A 17188-nucleotide genomic window follows, 5' to 3' on the forward strand; every position below is an offset into this window, starting at 1 on the left:
ACACGACACCACTGTCTTCCTCCCTCTACCTTCGTGATTGAGTTTTATCAACAGTTTTAATAAATTACCATTCAGTAACTCCATTACTATGATCACATGAATATTATTTGCTGTCAAACCAAGTATATACTAAGATTAGTATGATAGTATTTCCATTCTTGTATAATTTCTTTCCCCCTGGAGCTACTGAATGCTAACTATGTATTTTGTTTTCTCTGGCTTTCCACACCCTTAAAAAATTTCTCAATATAACTTTCCACAATGTTAAATGTAATCGTTGGGTTCCACCTCCTCCTGCCACCCAGAGACCTCTGTTGAAAGAGGGTTTCATTGCTCTCTGAGCCTGCTACAAAGCCACCATTCTGACATCCAACTGCTTCTTCTGCTGACTCCCCTATTTTCTGAGTCTTAAGACTATCTTTCTTGGTTCTGCCTCATTCTCCTAATTTCTAAAGAAGTACATTGTCCAAATTTTTCTGAGAAAGAGTGCATGAGAGGCACTTTTGAGACTCCGTTTCTGAAGTTGAATTTCATCCTACTTTTATACTTCATTGATAACTTGTGTAGGCATACAATTCAGTATTCAGAGGTACTGCTTTTAATAGCTTCAAGCTGGCAATGTTGTTGAGAGAGCTAATATATTCTGATTCTTGAGCCTTTGTGTCTGAGCAGTTTCTCTGCTCATTTCACTTTACTTTTACTCTCTGGAAAGGTCAGCCCAGAAATTTAATCATAATTGCCTCAATTTACGTCATTTAGAATCCACTGTACTGCACACTACATGATCAGATCAATCAGGAGACTCACAATGCTTGAGTTCTCAAAAGTAGTATTTTGTCTTTCCTCTAAATTTTTTTTTCCCAACCTTTTTTCCATTCTTTCTTTCTGAAACACCTATTGGTCACATATTAGATCTTCCTAACTGATTCTGCAATTTTCTTATCTTTTCTCTCTTATTGCCTATATTGCTGTCTTTTTATTCTACTTTTTGGAAGCTTTCTTAGATTCTATCTACAACTATATGACAAATGGCTCTATTTCAGCTTTTCTATTCTATTTGTATTTATTTATTTATTTATTTATTTATTTATTTATTTATTTATTTATTTTCATTTATTCATGACAGACAGACACACACACACACACACACACACACACACAGAGGCAGAGACACAGGCAGATGGAGAAGGAGGCTCCATTCAGGGAGCATGACATGGGACCTGATCCTGGTCTCCAGGATCACACCCAGGGCTGAAGGTGGTGCTAAACCGCTGGGCCACTGGGGCTGCCCAGCTTTTATATTTTGAAGTCCACAATTCATTTTGGTTCTCTGATGATTGTTTTATTGTTTTTATTTTTTTTTATTTTATTTTTTAAAATATTTATTTATTTATGATAGACATAGAGAGAGAGAGAGAAAGAGGCAGAGACACAGGAGGAGGGAGAAACAGGCTAAATGCACCGGGAGCCCGACGTGGGACTCGATCCCGGGACTCCAGGATCGCGCCTTGGGCCAAAGGCAGGCGCTAAACCGCTGCGCCACCCAGGGATCCCCTGTTTTATTGTTTTTAAACAGCATGCTCTTCTTCTTTCATGACTGTAACACCTTCTTATATATTAATTTTATAATCTTTATCCCATCCCTGTATTGTTTACCTCAAGATCACTCTCTTGGGCAGCCCGGGTGGCTCAGTGGTTTAGCACCACCTTCAGCCCAAGGCCGGATCCTGGAGATCCAGGATCGAGTCCCACATTGGGCTCCCTGCATGGAGCCTGCTTCTCCCTCTGCCTGTGTCTCTGCCTCTCTCTCTCTCCCTCTCTGTGTGTCTGTCATGAATAAAAAAAAAAAAAAAAAAAAAAAAAGATCACTCTCTTATTTAGATTTTTGCTCTGGTCTTTATACTTCATTTTGATGGCTTCTCTCAAATCTGTGATCTCATATTTATATTTAAGAGTGTGGCATATTAGACGTTCCCTGTGTGAGCATGGGACTTGCTGACTAATGCAGGGAGGCATGAGTGGTGGTAGTATACACTTGGCTCCAGGTTCACGAAGCTGAGTAGAGAGAGTGAGGAGATGGTGTCTCCCTGATGAGCATTTGGTCTTTCACTTACTCTCCTTGCTGTTAGGTCCAATGCCTCACTCTTGATTATTGATGTACCTTAGCTTAAAGTCTGCTGGGTTCCATTTGACACGTCTGTCTCCTGCCAGCATGGAGGAAGGATAGGGTTTGGGGCTGAGCTGTGCCTCCCCTAAATGTTAAGTTGTGATCCCCAGTGCCACAGAATGTAATTGTAGTGAGAGGGCTTTTAAAGAGGCAATTAAGATAAAATGATAATATGAATTAAGAAAAAAGATAATATGGCTGGGTCCTATTCCACTATAACTAATGTCCTTATTAAAAAAAGAGATTGGGGCAGCCTGGGCCCGGGGTGTGATCCTGGAGACCCAGGATCGAGTCCCACATCAGGCTCCCTGTATGGAGCCTGCTCCTTCCTCTGCCTGTGTCTCTGCCTCTCTCTCTCTCTGTATGTGTGTGTCAAAAATAAATAAAATCTTTAAAAAAAAGAAAAAAAAGAAAAAGAGATTAGGGGATGCCTGGCTGACTCATTTGGCGACTCTTGATCTTGGGATTATGAGTTCCAGCCCCACATTGGGTGTAGCGATTACTAAAAAATAGAATCTTTAAAAAAAGAAAAGAAAAGAAAGGAGATTAGGACACAGACATGCATTCACAGTGAAAAGACTATTTGAGGACACAACCACACACCAGCTTTATTTATTTATTTATTTTTAAAGATTTACTTATTTATTTATGATAGACACACAGAGAGAGAGAGAGAGGCAGAGACACAGGCAGAGGGAGAAGCAGGCTCCATGCCGGGAGCCTGATGCGGGACTCGATCCTGGAGTCCCAGGATCACGCCCTGGGCCAAAGGCAGGCGCCAAACCACTGAGCCACCCAGGGATTCCCCGGCCACCAGCTTTAGAATGAAACTAACTGCCAAATCCCTGACTCTTGGACTTCAAGCCTTCAGAACTATGAGAAAATAAATTCCTGTTGTTTAAACCACATAGTCTGTGGCACTTTGTTAGGGCAGCCCTAGCAAAGCAATAGGGTGGGAACTTGATTATGCTGCTTGGCATGAGGACGTAGGGGCCTAATAGTTTTGTATCCAGATTTTGAATCAATCCCTCTAGTTTCAGCCCTATTACTCTTCAATGAGTATCCACCTTCAATGATAACTGGAACCTTGATTGCTCTAACCTTTATGAGGTTCTGCAGGCTAACCAGGCTTGATCTTAGAGCCTACAGATGCTCAGGTTCATCTTTCACAGTTCAGCTAAGTCATTTCTTTCTCCTTTAGTTACTTTCCAGTTACTAGATTTTGTTGTCATCTTTAACCTTATCATCTCTTCTCTTATTCTTCTACCAGTGGGACTGCAGGAGGAAGTAGAGATAAAGACGTGTTCAATGCACCCTGTTTTATTTTATTTTTAAACAAAGAGGTTTTTTGTTTTTTTTTTAAGGTTTTATTTATTGATTCATGAGAGACACAGAGAAAGAGGCAGAGATGTTGGCAGAGGGAGGATGCAGTACTCATCCCAGGACCCTGGGATCATGACCTGAATCAATGGCAGATGCTCAGCCATTGAGCCACCCAGGTGCCCCAATGCACCCTGTTTTAACAAGACCACTCTTTTTACTAAAGAGTTACTAATGGCCAGCCCAAGAGACCGAAACATTTGCTAACCTGAAGGAAATATGCAAACCTCAGCTAACTGCTAGCTGGATTCCACACCATGGTTCAAGAGCCTTTATAGAATCAGTAAATGTCCATGCAAATACACCTATCCATGCAACTGTGAGAAATAGAAGTGGCCCCAAACAACAAGGAAACTGCTCTTTAATGCTCAGGTGATTAAGTAATAAATCTTTTTGTTGATTTCAAATTCAGGCATCTGGGTCCATTTCATTCTTCCCAAGGTTTCTTCTGGGGGATAACAGCCAATAAAACAAGTTAGTGTTTTTATAGTACAAAATACTATGGCTCTGCAGTATATTCAATGACAGTCATACTGTAGTGGCCCAGTGTATGATAATATGTGGTGGGCAAACAAACAGTAGCCAGACTTGTTTTACTAGAACTGTAAGCCATTAAAACTTGAGATTTCTGCCCAGATTCTGCAGAAGTGGCATCCTTCTCCCAAAGTCTCACTATAAAAGATTCACCGTAAGGGTGCCTGAGTGGCTGAGCTGGTTAAGCTTTTGACTTTGGCTCAGGTCATGATCTCAGGGTCCTGGGATTGAGCTGCCACTGGCTCCCCACTCACCAGGGAGTCTGCTTGCCCCTGGCCCTGGCCCTGCTCATGCTGTCTCTTTCAAATTAATCAATAAAATCTTTAAAAATAAAAAATTAAAGATTCATCATGATAAAACAGCAATTTAGTATCAAACATTAAACTTTTTGCTTTAGGAAAATGTAATTAGTCATCATAATAGATGCTAAAGATTACTACTAAAATGTTAATAAAATAAAGAATTCTATTTTCCTTTTTTTTTTTTTAAGATTTTATTTATTCATTCCTGAGAGACACACACAGAGAGAGGGGCAGAGACATGAGCAGAGGGAGAAGCAGGCTCCAAGCAGGGAGCCCTACTTGGGACTTGATCCCGGGTCTCCAGGATCCCGCCCTGGGCCAAAGGCAGGTGCCAAACCGCTGAGCCACCCTGGCTGCCCGAATTCTATTTTTCTTGCCTGTGAATTTAACTACAACTTTAATCTCACAAATGAAATAATTTAGTTTAAAAACAATATTTTTTTATGACTAGCTTTTTATCTGAAAATTTGCTTTGTTGCTGCCACCTAAAGTGACCATCAAACCCTAAATTGTGCGGAGACTTTTAAGTCTATGATTAATACTGTGGCAAATTCCAGACTCATTTTTTGATGTGCTAATTGCTCCAAATAAAGACAGTGGTCAACCATTATATAAACAATCACTAGGTTAGGAATGGAATGATGTTGGAGAAGAAGAAACGAATCCTCAACATCACTGACCAATAAAAAGAAAAGTTTGGCCAGAAATCCATTTGTTTTGTTTCCACCAACAAATTTGTGACAAATGTGATAAAAGCTTTTGGATATTTTTTTAAAATGGCTGCAAACTAAATATGATGGACGGACTCACACTTGTTTATCTTTATTGTCTCCTAAAAATGACAGTAATGAAACACAAAGAATAAATACACAGGACCAAAGGGCATGAAGGAGGGGTCATCTGCAAAAGATTACTTCAACACAATTCTGCAAGATGGGGTGGGTGGACCAGTAGAAACTGGTTTAAGAGAGCAGCAAAAGCTACTTTCAAATATTGTCTTAGTGGCACCAGGGTGGCTCAGTTGGTTAAGCATCTGTCTTTAGCTCAGATCCCCATCTCAGGGTCCTGGGAACAAGCCCCACATCTGGCTTTCTGCTCAGTGGGGAGTCTGCTTCTCCCTCTCCTTCTGATCTTCCTCCCCCTTTGTGCCCTCTCTCTGTCTCAAATAAATAAATAAATAAATAAATAAATAAATAAATAAATAAATCTATCTTTAAAAAAGAAAAAAAAATCTAATATCATCCTAGAGGTCAATAGAAAAAGAGCTCGATAGGCTACCAAGCCTCAGAAATCAGAAGGAGGTGCTGATGAGGGGGCTCAGGGTCCCAGAAGTGGAGAAGAGGTGAGAGGCAGGGGCCTGAGTGAATGTGGGCATTTGGAGTTATTAGATCTTCAGGTCTCCTGTCCCATTTCTTGCAGCCAGATGATTACCTCCAGCCAGAGAAACAGCAGAGAGACCTTGTACACCAGGCAGGAGCAAGGCACCTACAGGAAAGAAAAGAACAAGAAAAATTGCATAGTAAGCAATGACTTACCTGGACCCCTTCCCCTGAACTGCTTCCAGAATATCGGCAGCCAGCTGAAAGTCCCTTCAGGTAAAAGATTGTAGATATTTCTCCTGAGAAACTGAAGAGCTCAAAATAAAAGAAGGATCTATGGAAAGAAGAAACTCCATCTGATCTCTGAACAGCAAGCCCACTCCTGCCCACCCTTATACGTAAAATTTCTGGTGGGTTTTAGGACTTAGTTCTTAAGTATGAATCGGAGAGTCAAAGGTTTGCAGACATTTGATAGAAGCCTTCAACACAGCGAAATTTTAGAATACTAGAGAACTAAGGAGCATAATTATGACATTTCAGAATATTAGAAATAAACAGACTATTCTTCACATTTCTAGAGAGAAAAATTCCAGGTCACAAAGAAATGGAAATCAGGATTTCACTGGAATGCTCAATAGAAACACCGGATATTAGAGGAGAAGGAGCAATTTTTATCAATTTCTGAATGAAAAATTTCAACTTAGAATCCTACACTTGGTCAAACGTTCTTTCAAAAGTAAGGACTGAATAAAGCCATTTGAAGTTTTGCCTTCTGTACTCTTTCTTGGGTTGTTACCAGAACATGTGCCATGAAAAATGAAGCGGTAAACCAAGAAAGAAGGCACAGGACAAAGAAATGGAGTTCTTGCTCTGGAGATGAGAGAATGTCTCAAGATGACAACAGAGTCCTGAGACAAATTCATCTCCTTTGGAATAGGAGGACAGTGAACTTTTGGAGGGATGTTTTCGGTGGGGGGAAATGGGATTATTTGATCTTTTGGAAAATAAATGTAATAGTCATTTGATAGATACGTTGCAGGAAAAATATAAAGATTGGTGCATTACTAAGTAAACAGATTAAAGGTTTTGTAAGAAAGAAAACAACCACAGTACACTAGTTGGCTCTGTTGTCACTGGTATTTGCAGTCACCAGTTACTACCGCTAAATGGTGAAAGAGCTATCTATGCTGGTAGAATGGTGGAAGGGGAAACTGTATGAAGTTTGAAAGATCTAAATCCTTTTCGAAGGGTGACAGGTGGTCAAAGCACAACATCTAAATTGATAAATCAAAAGATATCAGTATAAATTATAAAGCCTTTGAGCCTCTTCTGCAGAGGAAGTCCTGAGCGCCTATCTGTGACTTCAAGGGAGAGCTCTAGGTGTCAAATCACTTTAAGTGCAGTACAAGTTTTATAAGGAGGAGCCTGTGTGGATGAGCCCATGGTGTGGCACCTGTCAGTGTAAAGTGGTAACATCTGCCTTTATTTCCAGATGTAAACAAAATTAATTATTTTGGAGGGCTTTCAATTTCTTTTTCCTGAATGATTTTTTTTTTTTTCCCTTGGAGTCTTGTTTTTGAGTGAAGAGAAAAATCTTAACATAAATCCTGGATGGAATTGCAGCTCTAAATAGACAGTTCAGAGTGCTATAGTTTAATTTCATGGAAGAATAAATCCCTCTCAGTGGCATAAAAAAAAAGTATAAATTGTTTAGAAATGGGGAGGTCGGGGCACCTTGGCTGGCTCAGTCCTAAGAGCATGCAATTCTTGATGTTGGGGTTATGAGTTCAAGCTCCACCTTGGGTGTAGAGATTACTTAAAATCTTTATAAAAAGAAAGAAAGAAAGAAAGAAAGAAAGAAAGAAAGAAAGAAAGAAAGAAAGAAAGAAAGAAAGAAAGAAAGAAAAAAAGAAAGAAAGAAAGAAAGAAAGAAAGAAAGGGAGAGAGAGAGAGAGAGAGAGAGAGAAAGAAAGAAAGAAAGAAAGAAAGAAAGAAAGAAAGAGAAAGAAAGAAAGAAAAAAGAAAGAGGTCAATGACAGAAGAGATGGCTAAAAGTGGAATGTGGATGCTTTTAGAAAGGAGATTAAGAAGGTAGAGAAACAGTGGGTATTGTATTGTATTTAAATATGTTATATTTAAAAAGTGTGTGTGCTTATACTGTGTGAGAATAAAAGTTTTAATTCATTTGCTGAGCATGAAACATGGAACAAACAAACAACCTGTCTCAGGGCATAATTTTCAGGAAATATCTGGTCCATAAAGATTAAAATAGAAGTTGGGTATCATTTCTGGCAATGTAGTATTAACTTGAAATAAAATATGATATACTCTCCATGCTTTCCTTAGTTCAACGATTCATAGGTATGGACTACATTCCTGTCAGAACTTTCACCAATGTTCTTTAGGAACAAGTGGTTATAAATTAAACCTTTGGTAATCTGCGTTGTTCCCAACCAGGGGAAACAGAACCGCAAAAAAGTCAGTTTCATCCTGAATTGTTTCCATAGCAACCATATTAAGCTGGAAGGATAAAGCACCTTTGTAGTCGCTGCTTCTATTGAATTACAATGTAAATGTTGATGCCTGCCTGGAAACGTCAAATGACAACAGGTTTATAGAAGGGATTCGGTGGTTGTTTGCAGCTCTGGAATCCCAGGCTAGAGTTGAGATAGAAGACACAGGCCTGGGCCATCTTAGCGTCTATTCACCCCAAATCTTCTCACCCCATCAGAACCACCCCACTCTTCATCGGCCTAGCCCATGAAAGGATGCTCATCCATGTGAAAATCTGTAATCTACCTGGTATCTTTTACACATCGGGACACGAAAAGTGTTTGTTCTGGATAAGAATGTTAAAAATGCAATTACACAACCGACTCGGCAATCTCTGTGTTTCTACCCTTCGGAGCACAAGGTAAACTTGAGGCCCTCACTCTTCTGACAACGTCAAAAAGTGGGTATTCAAAGCCTTGCGGTCAGGCTGCGCGTTTGATTCCGGCCGGCTTGGGGTACCTGAGTTCAGCTCTCCTTAGGCCTTCCGTTTGACCCACAATCCCTAGTGGTTGCAGGTGTTGCTTTTCTCCTCCCGCCCCCCGGGCCGTTCTCCGCGAGGAAGGGAGCGTGGCGTAGGTCTGCTCAGAGCAGCGACCCTCCGCTCCCACGGGCGGCCGCAGAGCTGCAGGCGTGCCGCCGCTCCACGCAGGTAAACTACGGAGTGAGTTACCTGCACTTGGAGAAGGGCCTTACCTGAGCGCGCCTCTGCCAATGGCAGCTCACCTGAGGGAGCCTCGCAGCCAATCACCGCGCAGCTCGTCCCTCGGGCTTGTATCCTTTAGTGAAAGAATTCAGCTCCCTGCGAGAAAGTTACCTGTGGCCGCCCAAGTCCGCCACTTTCTGCTCTGTGGCCGCCCATTGCCACGATCCGGGAGGACTCCGCGCCGCGCGGCCGCCTCCGAGCCCGGGCCCCATGTGAGGCCCCCCTTGTCCCACCTTTCCGGCTAGGTGAGGGCGCGGGCGCGGGCGCGCGAGCGAGCGAGAGCGGTGCGGGGGGACGGAAAAGCAGAATTACCTGTAGCTCTTGTTCTGCCATCTCGGGCGCGCTCACACACCGTCACCTGCACAGACTTGAAAGTCCAGTTTCACCAGAGGCTGAGGCTCCAGGAAAAGGGGAGCGAGTTCATTGGATCAAACATGTCACAAGAGTCGGACAAGTAAGTGGATCACACGCGCCGGCTGCTGCTGCTACCGCTTTGGGCTGATGGCAACTGGTTTGTTATGTTTTTGTTTTTGGTGTGTGCTTTTTTTTTTTTTTTTTTTTGGTTGCTATTGTTGGTATTTTTTTTCGTTCTTTTTTCTTTTTCTTTTTGTTGTATCCAGACTTTTCCAGATTACGTTTCTACCTTGGTTAAGCGGAGGAACCCTACAAGAATGCGAACGTCTAATACCCCCTTTGGGCCTAGACGGTCCCCGCGGGCGACCTCCGCTGCCGCCTCCCGGGCGAGCACTGGCCCCTGGCACAGCTCGGGCCGACGAGGCGGGAGGCCTGCGTTCTCCCCCTGGTCGCTCCCGCCGCTTCAGGCCTCTAAGGCCATTTGGAAATTCAGCCGAGCTCCCTCGATTTGCGCGAAGGGCCTGCGAGCCGAGCGGGTCCGGCCGCTTTTGTGTGAGCGCAACAAAGGGCCCTTACACCGGAGCCCAAACGGCCATGTTCCCGGGCCCGGCCGGGCAGCGTGTGTGCGCGCCCGCCCGTGCGCCCCTGTGCCGAGGCGCGGGCGCCGGGGGTGCCGCGGCCCCGGGGACCCCCGCCCCGCCCCGCCCCGCCCCGCCCCCGCCCCGCGTGTCGCCCCCGCAGGTGCGCCAGCGCGGGGCCCCGGGAAGTGAGGGGAATCGACTTGGGGCCTCGAGCGGGCACGTCCGCGGGGGCGCCAGAGGGCCCGCAGCCGCTCGGCTCTCCCCGTCGGGCGGCGCGTGCACGGCCCCGCGAGCGAGCCCGCGGCCCTCGGCGCTCCCCGACCCGGCCGCCACCCCGGGCCTGGCTGGCGAGGCGGCGTGGGTCGCGCCGGGCGCCCCGAGGGCGGCGCGGGCAAGCGCGGCCTCTCCGTCCGGGACGGGACGGGACGGGACCTCCGGGCGGGCCCGGGGATCGGCGGCCTGCGCGGCCCCAGCCTCGGGGTCGCCGTCCGCCGTCCGGTCGCGTCTCGGCGGCCTCGCGCGGCCCCGGCCCCGGCCCCCGCCCCCGCCCCGGCCCCCGCCCCGGCCCCCGCCCCCGCCTCGGGACGGCTTTGTGCTAGCGGGGAGGTGGGGCCGACGGCGGGGGCGGGGGCGGGGGCGGGGGCGGGGCGGGAGGGAGCTGAGGTGGGCCCGCGGCCTCCTGGGGACTAGGCGGCGGCTCTCCCTTCCCGCTCGGGCGCGCCGGGCTGGACCTGGCCGAGGCCCCGGGGAAGGGCGTGCGGCCGCCTTTCTGCTTCCCGCGGCGACGCCGCCCCGGTGTTTGGGCGCCCCAAGGAGACCTTCCCGAGGCGCCCTGGCCGGGGCCGGGGCCGGGCGCCACCAGGCCGCCGGTGCCCCCCGAACTGGCCCGGGACCAGTCCCAGATTGACGGGCCGCGGGAGTGCCTTAGGGGCCTGCCGGGGGCGGGGGTGCGGGCGGGGGCGGGGGCGGGTGGGGGCGGGGCGGGGCGGGGGCGGGGCGGGCCATCTTCCGAGTAACGCCGCGGGTAGAGGAGAAGTGCCCGACGCCCCGGGCTGTCCCACCCGCACCACAGCGACCACAGCCCCCCAGAACCACCACCAGATGATAGGACGGTGCCACCCATCAGCCCAGAGCCGCTCGCTCCACGCCTGGCGTCGGGACCGGAAGGTGTGGGACGGTGCGGAGCCCGCCGCTCCCGCCGCTCCCGCCGCTCGCTCGCTCGCTCCTGGAGCCTGTAGGAAATCGTTCCCCGAGCTTGAAAATTTCGGTAGCCAAAGCCCGGAGATGACAGCAGGAATTTTGGGATTGTTTTCCTCTTCGTGTCGAAAATGGTTGCAAACCTAGTGCTTATCGGATACGACTTGTTGCGATTCTTTAATCGAACCCCACGATTAGCACTGGTGGCCCTCTGAGTTTTGTGATGCACCGCGACCCCGCTGGATTCGGAGCGAGAGCGGACCGATCTTTATTTTAACCTGCTGTTACTCCTGGCACCAACAGACTGTTTAGTATTGAAAATGAGTTCTGCTTTGGCAATCTGGTTTCACCACGATGCATTACTTAATTTTTATTGGTAATAACTATTCGGGATTACATATACTTATATGTAATGAAAGCATATACTTATATGTAATGTAGACTTGGAAAGTCTAGTCATACTTTCCAAGACTTAATTTTGTATCCCGGTAAAAGTAATGCCATTAAGAACAATACCCACAAAAGACTGTTGGACCCCACTTGCCTCTCCCTCTCTGCCTGGACTATTGAGAAACGCTTAAAATTAATAAATGATAACTTGGGGTTTTAGGAATTCTAGCTTTGTTTCCTTAGTGTGGAGGACCGGAGGGGTGGGTCTGGGAACTGTGTGTGTTAGGTGGGGTGGGAGTGTGGGCTCTAAAAAAAAGAGCTGAAGAGAGAAACCTATTCTGGCTTCCTTCCTGCCAGAGCAAGCAAAGAGTCCCGAAGCTTGAGCTTTATCCGTTTCATGGTAAATCCACCCAGGATGCCTGTCTGTTTTCTAGAAGTAACCTGAAAGGATACGCACGGGATATTTTTGCATAAACCCATCAAAGTGTAGGTAATCTTTTGGATAGCATAGAAGATCATTCCAGGTCGCAAGTCCCGACTGAAGTAGCATCATCTTTTTTATGATTGTGGACTTTTCAGATTGTAATGTTCTGCTTTTTATGTTCTGTAATGTTGATGCTATCATTATTTTTAGGACAGCTTGTCTTTGTACATATTTGAAGATTTTCTGTTCCTCCTTAAATTCTATAAGATTTATGGTCTTTGTCAACAAGCGTGTGTATTTTAGTAAGGCAGTGATAGATTTAGAAACTTTATTTTTATTGTCAAAATATATAAAATATATTCAGGGAGAATATAATATTACATATATGGATATAATTTTATTTGATACCCACAGGTATTTTTCACTACACAGATGTTTTCTGGTTACAAACTATTTGCAACACATTCACATAGGCATTATAGGAGGGTAAAAAAATGTATGAGATGAACCAGCCCTCAAGGGGTTCACACTCTCAAGGAAAGCGAGCTGTGCATAGACATAATTTTAATTCAGCCAATACCTGGCAAGTGCCTAAAAGTCACAATGTAAGTACGATAATGTATTTATCAGGTCATGATATCTCAATCTTTCTTCTCCTTACTCACCCCGCTTTTGCCTAGGACAATTTCTTTTAGTCATTCTATGTGTTTAAGGAGTCTGGCCGTTTTTCTAGAAAGGAAACAGAAAATGCTCAAAGTTATAGCTATCTCATACGGTAGGAACTTTCAAGTAACAGGATGAAACATTTTTATTAAACTTTCTACTCTTTAGTTTTATAGATGCATGCTTGTATATTTTAAGATCACAAGTATTAAGAAGTAATGAGACAATGTCCTCCTCAAACCATTAAAAATATCTATTCATTTATTTAACAAATATATCCTGAGTGCCACTATATACCAGGCATTGATGGTGGCATTGAAATTCACTAAGTGAATAGAACAGAGTTCTTGCCTTCATGATGTTTACATTCTAGTAGGGGGAAAAACAGACAGTAGATCAATCAAGAAGGAATATATAACAAATGAGAGGTAATCCATGGTATGAAGGAAAGCAAAGTAGGATAAAAAGATTAAGAAAAATGGGAAATATTTTATATAAGATGGTCAGGGATGGCCTCTGTGATGAGATGACCTTTGAGCAGAGACCAGAAGGAAGTGAAAGATCAGGCACTGAAGATACCTGGGACAAGAATACAGGTAGATGGAAGAGCAAGTGCAAAGACCCTGAGGTCTCGCCAAGAAGAATACTTGGCATATTCAGAAAGGAGCCCGTCATTCAGGGAGGTAATTATGTAAACTAACAAAACTATTCTCTCCTTAATAGTCCAGATATTTGTACATTCAAGAACAGACAAAATCATACTAATAAATGATCCTGGCAATGGAGAGGTAAGTACATAATAAGCTAATAGCATCAGCCTTATCTCTTTCCCCAAGTATCACCAGTTTAATGGTTAAGGTCTAGTGTTCTTTTCTCTATAATGGATTAAATTCTACATACTCCTTAACTTAGAGATGAATAAGTACACACATCCTAGAAGATTCCTGGGAATTAGAAGTGAAGAAGAGAGACCAAGTACAAATGGTGTTTGCTCTGTCACCCTTAGTGAAACCTACCACTCTTCAGCTCCTTTGACATTAGCCACCTGCAAAATAAAGCTTGCCTTTCCTGTCTTCCTCTTGCCCTCATTCAGTTTCTACAAACTTATATCCTCCAGAAAACAGGAACTTATCCACTGTGTTTGGAAGGGAGACACTACAGTGTGCTTGGTTAGCTTGGTATATCTTCAATGAAGTGAAGTGTAATACACAGGCAAAGGTAACCTACCTGAAAAATAAGAAAATGCTAGACAACAAGATAAAAATTTTAATTGACTTAAAAAAGTTGAATTACGTATGTGCCTAATAAATACACTACTGTGGTTACGTGTAATGTGCTTAATAACAGAAATCTCCAAGAAGCCCTTTAAATCATTGCTTCCCAAACTCATATGATTACAAAAATACCACTTGAGGCATTTGGTAAAACTACAGATTCTTGGGTCCTACCTCAGAGCTGTGAAATCAGAGGGGCTAGGGCATCTGAATTAAAAAATTATCCCAGGAACATTTTATATACATTTTTATGATAGGGTTTATTAGTGAGATCATGCTTTGAGTGCTCAATGTTACTTTACATAATAAATTCAGTTTATATGCTGACTTCTCCAGTGTTTATCCAGTGTGACAGGGAAATGAAACCTGGGGGCTTTATTTTACATTCCTTGTGCTATCCTGTTTAAGCAGCTTCTGATACAGTTTTAACTTGGCTTTAGAATTCTTTGGCCTCTTGTCAATTTTGTTTGCTTTCCTTGTTTTGCTGAACTACCCCTTCTCGAAGAATGGGGTCCTTTTGACAGGTCATATATTTCCAGAGCTGCTAAAGAACTGATTTGGAGTGATGTCACCCATGTGGGCCTCTGCTAAGCCTGTAGCTAAGGTCAAGCTCAGATTTTAGGCTGGAGCCCACTCATTAGGGTGCTAGGTTAGAATTAGGTCAACCTTGACCTTCTGCTGTGTTACATTAGAACCTAAAACTGGTGTTCATTTTTCTTAGGGACAGTCATTTCATTGAATTTGGAATCTATTTTGTAGTGCAAAGTCAAAGATAACAAGTTCCAGTCAGATGTTGGTCCCTGGTGAAATGATTTAATGGGATGATGGCTGCAGTTTCATTTCTAGGGCTAATGGTACCTTTAAGTATTAGCCTGATAAGATGGTACTAGACCTGTTGTCCTGTAATTAGGTTCTGTTTTAAACTGAATGCCAGGATCAGGCCACCCAAATGGGCCCAGTGCCATCTGATTTAAGGAGGATTAAGAGTAAGTGCCGGATCAGTTGATGAGGAGCTATATCTAGCAATTTCTGTTAGACTCTGCAAAGTCAAAAGGAGAATTTAAACAAGTGGTCAGGTAAGTCAAACATACATAGGCACATTTAAACAACAATATCCAATAACCCAAGAAGTATTTGTTTGAAATCTATAGATAATTTAAACAAGATTATTATTTTGATGTTAGGTTTTTAAATCTACTTTTTAAAAAGGCTTAGGTAATTCATGCAAATGCTTCCGTTTCTCTTGGTGACTTTGACATGACTAGGCATATATTTCTGGTTAAAAAATGAACAATTGAGATAAAGAATATTTTCCCTCTTTCTCCCTAGTCTGAGCCAAACATTCCCACCTCTCCCACTCCCCCCACCCTGGCCCTCCTTCCCTTCCTTCCTTTCTTCCTTGGTTTGTCTCTTAATACTACTTTCTTGATGTTTTTTCCTCTCATATTACTTGGTGGAAATTGACACATGCACAGGTTTTATGCATCGAGATGAACGTGATTTTAGGTGTCATTTTAGTCAGCGAACTTTGCTGCATTCTCTTAGCATTTACATTGAGCATCAGCACCCCATCCTTGCTACCTGAGCCAGAAGTTAAGATGGCCCAAATGATGTTGCCTTATTTAATTGAAGTCAATGGAGTTTAGCCTTGGAAAACGTTTCCTTTTGCGTTCTTTTTAGCATAAGTAAAGCCTTATCCTAAGTTACTTAGAGTCCTCACTTATGATGCCTGGCCTCCTATCAGGGTGTGGACCTTCTCTTCCTTTTCGAGAGGTATTCAGGGATTCATGCTCAATTATAACAAAGTCGAAGCTGAAATCGAGTAGTGATTGGTTGGCAAACTTGTCCAGGAAAAATTCCTTAGCGAGCAGCAACAGGTTGAATAGGAATTTTTGCTTTGGCCCAGGAGGACTAGTGGTTGCTTAGTAACAACAACATGTACCTGGGAGTCCCGCAGACAGCTTTACAGGTCTTGGGAAGGCCCCAAAAGTTCAGATTCACTTTACTCTCCACCTGCCATGTATATTTCCATCCTTTAGAGAAATCCCAGTTCAGTTCAAATCCATCCATCCATCCATCCATCCATCCATCCATCCATTAATTACTAGGAAATTATTTTTTATTCTAAGGCTTTTAATGGTAAATGGTAAAAAGGACTGGACTATAATGGATTAAATTGGATAAAAACAGGAAAGTATCTCTTTGAGGATCTACCTCGCAACCCCCACCCCCACTCATTTTTAGTGGGAAGAGGATTTAAAAGTGTTTAACTTGTGTTTTGGAGACTACCAGGATTAAAAAAACATTATTTCTAAAAACAGAACATTTTGAATTGCTGTATGCCACACAAGTACACCTTTTTAGAGTTCTTTGGAGAATCCTAGAAAAGCTGATCCATTTTAGGGGATTTCAATGTACATTTCAACAATAAGTTGGGTTATGGAGATTGTTCATGCATTTGAATGGGCATTCAGTGGGAAGCAATTGCTGCCTGCAGCGGATGAAGAGCCTAATTTTACTTTGTAATGAACATGGCAATGAACTTTGTGGGAAGCACTTTTAAAGTGATCTGACTTCACATTCTCTCCCAAGGAAATGCTTCCTTTACAAGTGTGAATGCAGACACCCTCCAGAGCAGAAAAAGAAAGCAAGATTTGCTTGCTGCTTCTCTTTACTTTGGCGCAGGCCTTTCATCTGAATGCTGGATGTACAAGTATATGGCTCACCCCCTGGGCCGTAGTCTTGTTTTTTAAGGTCTCTGAATTTAGATTGGAGTTGCAGAAAAGGCGTTGAAGTAAAGAATGGAGAAAAGAGAGGAAAAGAAAGAGGAGGAAGAAACCATGCTTTAGCTACTGTTGAGTTGCCAGCGTTTTTCTCAGTAGGAGGGTCCCAGCCAGGCTGAAGTCTAGTATGGGATGGCGTGTGGTTTCCCCTTCTGGAGAATTGATACTGACTTTAACTTGAAGCCTAGGGCAGCCCGGGTGGCTCAGCGGTTTAGCACCGCCTTCGGCCCAGGGCCTGATCCTGGAGACGTGGGATCGAGTCCCAGGTCAGGCTCCCTGCATGGAGCCTGCTTCTCTCTCTCTCTCTCTCTCTCCCCACCCTGTGTCTCTCATGAATGAATAAATAAATAAAAATCTTAAAAAAAAAAAAAAACCAAAACTTGAAGCCTAGAATCCTGGAGCTAGAATGAGCCATAGAGATCACACAGGGCATGTGAGTAACCAAGTATAGGATTTGGAGCTAAAAGTTTTGTTTAAGGAGGAAAGTGAAAAAAAAAAAAAAAAAAAAAAAAAAAAGGAGGAAAGTGCCAGGCATTTTTTCCTTCTGTGTTGCATGTTGAGGTT

The 17188-nt window shown here is 44.0% G+C and overlaps 1 protein-coding gene and 1 long non-coding RNA gene across 7 annotated transcripts in view; one reads left to right on the forward strand and one right to left on the reverse strand.

Annotated features, from left to right (window-relative positions):
* Positions 1-3451: 3451 nt before the first annotated feature.
* On the reverse strand, positions 3452-9958 carry LOC144283116 (uncharacterized). Of its 3 annotated transcripts, none has more exons than XR_013351451.1 (3): positions 9271-9958; positions 5815-5868; positions 3452-3995 (listed from the first exon to the last, which is right to left on the reverse strand). It is a non-coding gene; the product is annotated as an uncharacterized LOC144283116 (long non-coding RNA). The 3 variants fall into 3 exon arrangements; XR_013351450.1 differs by having other exon boundaries at positions 9070-9958; XR_013351452.1 differs by lacking the exons at positions 3452-3995; positions 9271-9958 and adding an exon at positions 8715-8959 and having other exon boundaries at positions 4002-5868.
* GRHL2 (grainyhead like transcription factor 2) overlaps positions 9009-17188 on the forward strand; it is a 158240-nt gene continuing 150060 nt past the window's right edge. Inside the window, exon 1 of one of the 4 annotated variants that reach the window (XM_077846813.1) lies at positions 9009-9469. Coding sequence is in view for 3 of the 4 variants with exons in the window: in XM_077846810.1 (XP_077702936.1) it covers positions 9393-9412 (20 nt within the window). In the remaining variant the exon portion in view is untranslated. The remainder of the gene's footprint in view (positions 9470-17188) is intronic. The other 3 variants (XM_077846810.1, XM_077846811.1, XM_077846812.1) reach the window with 3 other exon arrangements.

The sequence above is a fragment of the Canis aureus genome, chromosome 14, assembly GCF_053574225.1.
Source record: "Canis aureus isolate CA01 chromosome 14, VMU_Caureus_v.1.0, whole genome shotgun sequence".
NCBI lineage: Eukaryota > Metazoa > Chordata > Mammalia > Carnivora > Canidae > Canis > Canis aureus.